This window comes from Narcine bancroftii, chromosome 2 (assembly GCF_036971445.1).
Source record: "Narcine bancroftii isolate sNarBan1 chromosome 2, sNarBan1.hap1, whole genome shotgun sequence".
Lineage (NCBI taxonomy): Eukaryota > Metazoa > Chordata > Chondrichthyes > Torpediniformes > Narcinidae > Narcine > Narcine bancroftii.
Window position 1 is genome coordinate 216,917,894 of NC_091470.1, and position 11,999 is coordinate 216,929,892.

Consider the following 11,999-nt stretch of genomic DNA (forward strand, 5'->3'; position numbering starts at 1 on the left):
GACTTCCCAGACAGGGCAAGGCGCTGGGTCGCCGCCGCCGGGGCTTCGTTCGCTCGCTCGCACGGAGCCCCGGACACCGCCTCAGGGCATTTACCTGCTCGCTGGCTTTCGGCTTCACGCTGGGAGATGCCCCGTTCTGCCGCCGCCTCGGCGCCCCCCTCATTGCCCCGCTCTCCACGGCGGCTTCCGCACTCGCACGGCGGGAGAGAGAGAGGGCAGTTCCGAGCACGGACCGCAGCAGGAGGCGGCAGCGGCAGCTACCCAGCGGGGTGACCGGTGGCCGCGACGGGCTGCAAATGGGACTCGGAATAGAGACACAAATGCAGGCCCACATATACAAATGCAAATGCAGACCCACATATACACATACCAATGCAGACCCACATATACAAATAAAAATGCAGACCCACACACACAAATGCAAACCCACATATACAAATACAAATGCCGACCCACACACACAAATGCAGACTCACACATACAAATGCAGGCTCACATATACAAATGCAGACCCACATATACAAATGCAGGCTCACATATACAAATGCAGACCCACATATACAAATGCAGACCCACATATACAAATGCAGACTTACATATACAAATGCAGACTCACACATACAAATGCAGACTTACATATACAAATGCAGACCCTCACACACAAATGCAGACCCACATATACAAATGCAGACTCACACACGCAATTGCAGACCCACATGTACAGGCCCACATATACAAATGCAGACCTCCACACACAAATGCAGACCCACATATACAAATTCAGACTCACACACAAATGCAGACCCACACACACAAATGCAGACTCACACATACAAATGCAGACTCACATATACAAATACAAATGCAGACCCACATATACGAATGCAGACCCACACACACAAATGCAAACCCACATATACAAATACAAATGCCGACCCACACACACAAATGCAGACTCACACATACAAATGCAGGCTCACATATACAAATGCAGACCCACATATACAAATGCAGGCTCACATATACAAATGCAGACCCACATATACAAATGCAGACCCACATATACAAATGCAGACTTACATATACAAATGCAGACTCACACATACAAATGCAGACTTACATATACAAATGCAGACCCTCACACACAAATGCAGACCCACATATACAAATTCAGACTCACACACAAATGCAGACTCATATACAAATGCAGATCCACGTACAAATACAAATGCAGACCCACACACACAAATGCAGACCCACATATACAAATACAAATGCCGACCCACACACACAAATGCCGACCCACATATACAAATGCAGACTCACACACACAATTGCAGACCCACACACACAAATGCAGACCCACATATACAAATGCAGACTCACACACACAAATGCAGACCCACATATACAAATGCAGACTCACACACACAAATGCAGACCCACATATACAATTGCAGACCACACACACAAATGCAGACCCACAACTGCCCACACTGTTCAAATGTCACTTTTATTCTTGCTTTAACTGTAACTGTCAATGTTTATGTAATTATCTCTTTTTGTATCTTGACATATTGTGGTAATTTACTACTGTTGCATAATCAGGTTTATTGTCATGAACGTGTGTCACGAAATTTGTTTTGCAACACCAGTATTGTGAATTACGGGTGCAAAAATTGCGATACATTTACTTAAATACACTATTTAAAACAAATAATTAGTACAAAAGAGAAAAAAAATATGAGGTAGTGTCTGTGGTTCATTTAGTGTAACTGTGACTCCAGCAAGTAAGAATGTTGGTGTAGCTGTACCAATAAATAATGAAATGACAATAAATTCTCATTACTATCTGTGCTTAAAATGTGAACTTAAATGCCAGTTTCTGTGTAACAGTTATAAAACAACCATTAAAAAATAAATTAAAATTATCTCCTCAATGCTATAAAGCCTTTCTTTGTTTAAAGGGATATTTTGGATAAAGATTTTTTTTGTGAAAAACAAAGTGGAACTTGAATTTTCAAGATTCTTTTATTGTCGTGTAATATTTCATGAAATTGCATTTACTCTGCCATAAGGCAAACGAAGATTCACCATCAGCAGAAATTGCCCGGCGCTTCTTAAAGTCAGACAAAAAGAAGCAAAAGAATCCGTGCATTTACCCCCAATGCTCCCCGCAGTCACACAGACTTCAGTCCAAACATCAGCAGCCCAAGGACCAGATCCAAACCTCTTCAGGAGCTCGTCCACTCACCCTAGGCACCCTCTTACATCCCAGTTCTGCAGGGGCATATCTTCAGAAAATAGCGCCTATGGCAAGTCCTGAAATTGCACCCCTGTCCAAGCATCTGCCACCCTTCTTTTAGATAACTTTACCATAATATCAGCTCAAAAATACAAGTCAACCTCATTAATCTTTTAATTAACAAATTATGGCCCTGCATGAAAATTATAACTGCACCTTCCTTGCAAATTGGTCCATGATGTGATCAAAGTCAGTCTTTTCAGTTTCTTCTTTTTCTACACTCAGCTGAGCAAGATCACAGAGTCGGCCTTGACCCATGGAGGCTCTTAGATACAAATTTAACTTGCTGAATGATCTCTCACAGCTGGCAACGGAAACTGCGATGGTTAACGTTATCTGAATAGCAATGCGAACAGTGGGGAAGACGCTCTCATCTTCACTCTGAAGAATAAATTCAAGCTCTTCAGGTCTTGATATTTTCATGCTGCCTCGTCTTGATAGTAACTTTCTGCAATCCAAAATGTCTTCATATCGCTGCTGTCCATCAACATCAGAGCTGGACAATTCGCTCCAATTTTTGCACTGTTGGCGCCAAAGCTCAATCCCTCGATTTGAGAGGGAACCCATACTTGGCATCAGTGTCATGCAAACAAAGGAACCTTTCTTCCAATTCTCTGTGAACACGGTCAAGTGTTCCCTTCATGACCCTTTCCATTCCCTCCTTAGCTGTTAACCCAACCTATCTCGAGTTCTCATCAGCCATTTGTTTCTTTCGTCTTTCAACTTCAATATTCTATTCTTGACAGAGACCGAGCCCTTCTTCAAGTGACTCACTGACCAACATTTCTTTTTCATCATCAAAATGATGTCGGAGGGCTTTCAAATCCAGGGCAGCATCGTGGAAATTCATGCTAGGATTCTGCAGCCTCTTTTGAATACGGTCAATGCAAATGAGTGTTCCAAAATTCTAGCAAAGTCATAAAATCGTAGCTCAACATGTGGCTATATATAGCTGTCTTGTGTCATTTCTTGTTTCACTGGTCTTGTTTTCATTGTCCATCATGTCCTGAAGTATCTCCTCAAGGTACTTGTTGACAGGCTTCACTGCTTCCGTCCTTGCACTCCACCTGGTTTCAGACTCCAACTTAACAACCACGTGCCAAGGAAATTTCCCACATTGTCGATCTGAAGTAACTCCCTATGTCCTCACAAAGCAAGGTTCTGATTCGCAAGGAACCCAGCTGTCTCAGTTCAGTCACCTGACACCCCTCCCACTGACAGCGACCAGACTGTCCAGGAGTCAACAGCAGAGCCACAGCCAGCACTACAATGGTCACAGCGGCAGACAATACCACCAGACAGACTGAATCTGAGATGGACATAGAACCCACTTTTAAGAAGTTCTTAAAAGAGAGGGTGAATGTGGTAGAACCACTGTATTAATTTGTATGTGTATGGCTGGCCCATCCATCGCTGATTGTACCTGTGGCTCCTCCCCCTTGATTTCCCCTAATAAAGGCGGCAGCGCCATATTCCTTCCCCCAGGACAAGCTCGGTCCTCGGGTCAGCAACCTGAGATGTGCCATCAATTCATGGTAATAAAAGCCTATCAGTCGGGTAACTTCTAGTCTTTGCAGTTATTGATAGCGCACCATGAAGCATTCATGATGATTCTTATTATAGGGAGGATGTGGAAGCTATGGAGAGAGCGCAGAAGAGTTGCTGAGCTGGGACTTTTCTCTTTGGAACATAGGAGGATGAGAGGAGACTTAATAGAGGTCTACAAGATTACGAGAGGCCTAGATAGAGTGGGCAGCCAGCACTTGTTTCCCAGGGCAGGAATTGCAAACACAAGAGGACATATGTATAAAGTAACGGGAGGGAAGTTAAGAGAGGATATCAGGGGTAAGTTTTTTTCAGAAAGTTGTGGGTGCTTGGAATGCTTTGCCAGGGATGGTGGTGGAGCCTGAAACATTAGAGACTCTTAGACAGGCACTTGGATGTAGAAAAATAGAGGGTTATGGGGTATGGGGGGATTTTGTACTTTTTTTTAAGTAAGGGATATATGGTGAGCCCAACATTGAGGGCTGAAGAGCCTGTACTGATGTTCTCTATGCCATTAGTTCTCCTAACCTGGTGAAAAGACTGTGACTATTCCCCTTATCTATACTCCTGATGATTTTGAACACCTCCATCAAGTCACCTCTCAGCTTCTGATAGGGGGAAAAATATAACTCCCAAACTATTCAGCCTCTCCTTATAAATCAAGCCTGCAGTCCTGGTCACATCCTCCTGAACCTTTTACACTCTTTCTTGTTTAATGATATCCTTCCTACAGCAAGGCGACCAGAACTGCACTTCTTCCAGGAGAAATTAGAAATATTCATACCTCATATTTAGAAACCGTGATTGTTCAAAGAACTCCAAAATGGTAACTTTGACAGGGATGTGAATTTTCGGATCGATTCAGGTCACTTGATTGGAGTGCCATTGGTTGCGCCAGACTGTCTGAATGGAAGCCCAACGCTCTTGTTGCTGCCTGTTCTTAATCTTGTACAGTCAAACATGCATTTAGCAGCAGGAAAGGCTTCTACAAATGTGATTTAAATGATTGCTAACTACTTAGAGGCCAATTGATGGTTTCTTCTAGCTGTTAGAACAGGGGGTTAGTACTTTCTGTAGTGATTCTAACATACAAATGTGTACAGGGATTGAGATGTCTTGTTCTGGGGGATTTTTCTTTTGCTGAATGTAAGGTATCTCTGAAGGCAATTGTCCCAGCAGATGTATAGATAGTCCTTATAGAACCTCATGAGTTGCAGAACAGGAAGAGAGCACAAAGAAGAAGACAAACAGTTGGAAAAGAGAGATCAAGTTACACTTCCCTATTCTGTTCAGGGATTGGGTTCCCTCACCTGAGCCTCAGAGGAGTACAATGGGTGCTTTTGGGTGGCAACAGTTGGCAGATTTCAGTGGGAGCATCGTGAATGAAGTGCAGGCACCTCACACATTGGTTTCCTCTCAGGCTCAGGTCAGGGAAGCAGTCCCTGAATAGGGATATGTGCCAAATGCTGGCAATTGAGACCAACTCAGGTAGGCAATTTGTTCAGCATGTACAGGTTGGGCTGAAGAGCCTGTTTCTGTGCTCCACTGCTCTATGGCAACAACTGTTTTTAGCAACACTCCTTCTGACAAATTATTCAACTTCTTTGAAAGTTAACTTATTAACTTTCTGTGGTAATACACTACTAGCCTACTGCAGGGGGCAATCTCTGTACCTGCAGGAAGATCACCGGAGGACAGACCACACCTGGCTGGCTGTCAATCAGCCGACCTGAATAGACCTAACTCCACCTGCCTGGCTGTCAATCAACAACCCGGGATATAATCCTGAGCTAGCCGCTCCCGAGCCAGTCACTCGGGAGCCACCAGTACAGCTACCACTGTAGCAGAGACTTTTAACTGAATAAAGCCTGTTGTACAGTCTTTCTCGAGTTTTGTGTCTGCTTACTGCTGCAGCACTGCGTCACACTTTCAAAATATTAATGGTAATATAATCCTAAAATCTACAGCAGGCAGAGTGGAACAAAATGTACAAATGCACTACCAGCAGAGTGAGGACCCAATCGTGCTTTGAGACAAATATTTATAAAATTCCAATGAATAATGCATTCAAACATATTAATTCACACTCAAACTTCTGTGGTGCACACAATAATCATGTTGACATGATGGAGTGATTAAAAGGCTTTAATTGACCAAAAAACTGAGCATTACCGATACACGACTTGGCCAGGATCCAGGTACAGGAGCAAGAGGGGGCAAGTCGAGTCACGCCAACCATTATTGGGAAATCCGGGGAGGAGGCAAGGGAGGGGATGGGGAATGTTAGGGAGGTTCAGACTGGCCAGTCCATACATCTATGCCAGTGCCTTTAAGTCACTGCTTGCTTTGAATGCGAAACATTTATTCATCAAAAGTTATTTTTTTCAGTTATACTTGGCTGGATCTAAATCTTCCTTTTTCTGTATTTCTTTACAGAGTAGTAGAGAGGCCATTTGTCCCATCCGATCTATGCCTGTTCTCAGTTCCATTGCTCCACTTATATCCCTGTTGTCGGTCTTCTTATTGAGGGGCTGGGAAGGTCTCATGAAGAGGCCTGGCCTGGTAGGCCCCTTATTCAGAAGAGAGAGAAGAGAAGCATTTAACTCTGGTTCTTGGAGAAGTTTGCTAAATATAAAGTTAATATATTGGTGGATGCAAGGAAGGGCTCACTAGAGTGATGTGGGCTGTCCCATTGGCATGGAGCCTTTGCACATTTTAAATCAAGCTTGTGAATTTTAATAATAAATTTTGCCCGAGCATACCTTGGGAAAAATGAAATTCTTTTCAAAACTTTAATTGAAACCCAGGTATTAAATACTTTCAATGTTTCAAAAGGATGCTGCAGCTGTTCCACATGAGGTTGTTAAAAGGGACGTCATGGTTTTAGTTCAAATGCGTTCCTCTTGGGTCAAAGATGGCAGAATTCCACATATTATTAAGAACAGCTACTGAGTCGATACTGAGACAGAGTACCCAATGAAAATTAAATGATTGATAACTGAAGGTCCCTTAACATGAGGGTGTTCGCAGAGGTTTTGGCAAAAATATTAGCACTTGCGATCATTCTGAACATCTGACAAAGTGGATATCAGTGATCATTCTTGGATGTAATCAAAATATTGCCAGATGGAATCATCTCATGATGTGGTCAAGAGGACCTTGCAGTAGGTTTTATTAATCCAACCACTGACTTCAACTTTGTCAACCATAAGCTTATCATTCAAGGTTAGGGTTGATGCCTTTTTTATCAACCCCACCTTCTGATGTACGTTTGAACCTGACCCCCTCACTTGCTTATCATTCCCTCAGTTCTCCCTCTATCCACCTGCATCAATCTGAGGGAAGACCTACCGAGTAGCATGCCCTTGAGAAGGAACTGGTGCCTTGTGGGAAAATTACACAGTTCGAGAAAGAACCTGCAAACTCAGCCCAGTTAGCACCCAAGCAGCCAGACCACTACATGGCAGCAGGACTAATGATATGTCACTGTGCCCAAGAAATTGGTAAGCCAACATATTGGCCATCCAGAAGCCCCACTGAGAGGTTGATGCTGATCCTTCTACCTGATCTGCCTGGTGGAAGATACTCCCAAGTTACTCACTGAGAAACAGCACGGAATTTTCCCTGCATTCGTGATTCTGTGGAAAAATATCATTTGCTCAGAATGGCACATGACTTGGAGGTTTATTGGAGGCATTGATAGCTATCTGCCTGTTGCTTATTCTTCCAAGAGAATAGGGGATTGTAGGTTTCGGTGATGATGTTGCAAAAACTTTTGTGAATACTGCAGAGTATCTTGCAGGTGGTAGTGTAGTTAATCAAGAAAGATATTGGAGAAGCATTAAGTTATGATATGGATTCAATGGACAGTAATTGGGATTGATATCAGGAATAGCAGAGGAAAACCCAAATTGGTGAACTCTCAGTAGGGTGGAACATAAATGGGGAGATATCTTGGCATGTTTGTAGGGAACTGAAATTTTCCTGGGAGATATCAGTCTTCATATTGAATTAATGATCTATACTAGAAAGCCTAACACAGAAGAAGAATTTGAGGAATGAGTCAGAAATTGCTTCTGTTTTAGATTTGGTCGTGAGTAATATGGAAGGATTTATAAGAGATCTTGCTGTTAAGGATTCCCGAGTAGGCAGCAAACATGATATGAGAGAATTCCAGATACAGTCTTCAACTGAAGGTGGTGCTTTAGAAGGTGAACTGGGAAAATATTAAGAAACAGGTCACCAGATATACAGTGGCAGATATTAAACATCTGGTCCATAACACTCAGCAAGAATTTATCCCAATTCAAAAATAGATTTCCACAGGAAAGAGGTATAATATGTGATTAAGAAAGATGTTCAGGATAATGTTAAATTGAAATATCATGCATACGAAGTTGCAATGCTTAAGGGTAGTCCAGAGGACAAGAAAGTTTTTGGGGAGGAAATTGAGTTTAGCTCAGTGTTCTAATTTTGTTGTACTTCCCACCAAGGATAGTTTTATTTTTAGAGGAAGCGTTGTAAATGGAAAGCTTAAGCACCTCTGGGTTTGACTGCCCCTGAGCCTCCACTTGCGTTAGGTGTTGGTGACTGATCCAGGGTTGGTTTTAGTGTTCTAATATCAATATTCTAGTGCATGGATCATACAATGTTAGCATGCAGCTCCAAAACAAATTGATAAGAAGGCAAGAGAAGAGGCATGTTGGCCTTTATTGTGAAGGGGCTGCAGAATCAAAATAAGAATGCAGTGTGTTGGTGAGGCTACGCTTGCAAAACTGTGCACAATCCTGGACCCCTTATCTATTAAATGGACATAGAAGCATTCCAGGCAGGTCAAAGGAGGATCACCAGAACCCCAGTTGCTGGTGCTATAATAGCATTGCACTAACCATTACACTAACTGTGCCGCCCCAAGGTGAATAGACTTTTTTTTCAGGGAGGTCGTGAATCTATTGACTTCTCTGCCTGTAGAGGTGTGGAAGCTTAGATATATTCAAGTTGGAGATAAATAAATATTTGGAAGATCAACAAGTTGAGGGGGTTATGGGTGTGAGGATAGAGAAAATGAGATTGGCGTGGAGGAGGTTTACATAGGCTGGTACAACATCGTGGGCTGAAGGGTCTGAACTGTGCTGTACTGTTCCATGTTCTATGATGTAACTGTCACTCAGAATAGACAAATGTGGTGGTCCTGCATCCAGTCATCAATGATCCTCCTCACCCTCATGATGTTGATATTGGTGCAACCATTCTCAACCTTTATTTGACCACGACCCCCTTAAAACTCTGTTCAAAGTTGATGCCCCCCACCTTCCCTGCGAACTAGACAAGTTTAGTTGGTTTCTTCCTTACATCTCTCCTACTGACGACATTACCAACATGAAAATTTTTTTATGATTTCTGTCTGTGGGCTCCACCGCCCCCCCACCCACCCCACTTAAATGTGCTGTGACACCTGGGTGGGGTGGGGGTGAATTTGGTCCTGTTGAAATGGCTGGTATTGATAATGATCATGAATACCATTCTCTCTTAAACATTTAAACCTCTCACATTGGATATTGTTGTCAGTTGTGCGTTACAAGTCACTATGATTTGCTCAGTACAGGCGTAGATGATGCCTGTACATCAGTGTCAGCGAACAGCAGGCTCAGAACAGTACTGGGACGGATCTGGATAGTGAGGCCCTGGGCAGTGCAGGGTTTTCCAACTATCAACTCTACCGATGTAATTTGACAGCCTGTTAAGCCACGCCCTGAACCTGAACCAGCTATCAAAACTGTCAAACAGCTTGATATTTCTGCTTCAAACTTGTGGGTTTTGTTTTTCAAGATTCTTTCAATGTTAGGTAATTAAACAGGTGTAATATGAAATTAAATTGCATTTAGTCTGCTGCAAGGCAGGCAAGGATTCGGTATCAGGAGAAATTGCCCGGTGCCCCTTAGACCCCAAGAAAGGGAAGCAAAAGTGAGATCCCACCCCCCCCCCCACCAGAGTCACTGAGTGTCCGTGGATTCACCTCCAGTGCTTCGGTAGCCTCTCCATTCCCGGTTCTGATACTTGGTTCCCCTGAGCCAGTCACCAGCGGCCCGCAGACTGTGCTGGGCCTTTGACCACAAGTCACCAGCAGCCTGCGGTCTGTGTGGGTGCCTCAGCCACCGAGTCCCTCGCTGGTTCATTGGTTCGCCGCCGTGGTTACTGTCCTGTAGGGGTCTTCTCCATTGCTTCTCCCCCTTAAGAACAGACTGTTCCTCTGGAGTCTGCAAACCCTCATGGTGCGCTGCCAAGCACGGGTGCCTCCATCTTCAGCCTGAACCCCGCAGTCACAGGATTTTAACAGGCTGCTTGAAGCCGGTACGGAGCCATCAGTGGTGGGACAGGGCAGTAGAACCCTGTGGAGGAATGCTGGGTCTCCACTCCCCACTAGCCATGGGTCCACAACAGCGGCTTTGCTGGCGTTACAGCAGCTCTGGCAGTGCCACCATTTATTTTTCTTCTTCTATCCTTTTAGATATTGAAGTTATTTCTGCAATAAAGAGCACGAGTTGCAAGTATCTAAGCAAATGTGACTTTGTTCTAAGTCAAATAGGTGTCTTTCAAACATAATGTTTGTGATTTCAGGAAGAGATCAGTCCCAAGCTCTATTTCCTCTCTGTCTATATTATTTGAGATAGAACATGATAATTGGAAAATGTTTCCTCTCAACGACTACCATATCTTTCATGTCAATCTTCAAAATAAATAGGCAGTAGAATATTACATTTCAGAAATAACATACACAAGGGACCCACCAATTAGATTTATCATGTTGTTTTGCAATGCAAAGTAAATAAGTTTGCATCCACAATAAAAAAAAAATTTCTCTGAGGGCAAGTTTTAGTTGTGTTTCATCAACTTAATGAAAAGGTTTAATACCAGATACCCCAGTAAAAATGAGTTTCAAGACATTTCAACTTTTCCAATGAATAAAGGGCCCTGCTAAGGAGATAATGCAACATAAATCACAAGAGAAAGGTACAGAAGCAGGGTATTTGGCGCAATGAGTCTGCTCCGTGAAACCTCCGTGAGCTAAACTGTTCTCGCATCTAGTTCCAAGTTCCGGCCTTGTCCCCATATACCATGATACCCTGACTCATTAGATGCCTGTCAATTTCCTCTTTAAATTTCCCCAAAGGTCCTGCCTCCACAGCTGCATGTGGCAATGAATTCCACAAATCCACAACCTTCTGGCTAAAGAAATTTCTTCTAATCTCTGTTGTAAATTGGAACTTTTTAATTCTAAGACTGTGCCCTCTTGTCCTGGAATCACCCAACAAGGGAAACATCTTATTTACATCTAATCTGTCCAATCCATTCATTATTCAAAATGTTTCTATGAGATCCTCTCTCATTCTTACTCCAATGAATAAAGTCCAAGAACCACTAGGTGTTCCTCATATGTTATCCTTCTCATTCCTGGAATGATTCTGGTAAACCCTCTCCAACCTTGCTACATCCTTTCTAAGATATGTGGCCCAAAACTGCACACAGTATCCAAATGAGGTCTCACCAGGGCCCCATAGCATCTTAACAACATATCTTTATTCTTATACACAATCCCCTTTGAAACGAATGCCAACATAGCATTCACCTTTTTTACTGCTGATCCAACCTGGTGGAATCTGTGAGGAAACTCAGGCAGTGGAATGAACTGTTGAAGTATGAAACAATGATCATGTGCCTTGATGGTGGGTCATACTTCTGAATGTAATTTCAACTGCAGGGAAGTGCTTTGCAATGTTTGGGTTTCAACATGGGAACGATGGCAAGAAAAATAAAGCTGAGCACAACAAAGGATAACGAGGCAATGAGAGAGATCACAAGATGCAGACTGGGAGATCGCAACGCTCAGCACCTATGCCCTGCCCACATCAACGATGGGGATCTCCCTGTGGCTAACCATTTCAATTCTGCGCCCTACTTCCATGCTGACATGTCTTTCCATCATCTCATGTGCTGCAACACCAAGGCCATCCAGAAATTGGAGGAGCAGCATCTAATATTCTTTCTGGGCACTCTCTAATCGGATGACATTAATTTTGACTTCTCCACTTTCTACTAGACCACTCCCTATTTGTCCTCTCTTCCCCATCCTTCTGTCTACTTTCTGCCA

General features: G+C 43.3%; 1 protein-coding gene across 1 annotated transcript in view; it reads right to left on the reverse strand.

Annotated features, from left to right (window-relative positions):
- LOC138755074 (uncharacterized) overlaps positions 1-1,476 on the reverse strand; it is a 150,907-nt gene extending 149,431 nt beyond the window's left edge. The window contains exon 1 of the mRNA XM_069920288.1: positions 95-1,476. Within this exon, the coding sequence (XP_069776389.1) occupies positions 95-334 (240 nt within the window). The 5' untranslated portion in view covers positions 335-1,476. The remainder of the gene's footprint in view (positions 1-94) is intronic.
- Positions 1,477-11,999: the final 10,523 nt, after the last annotated feature.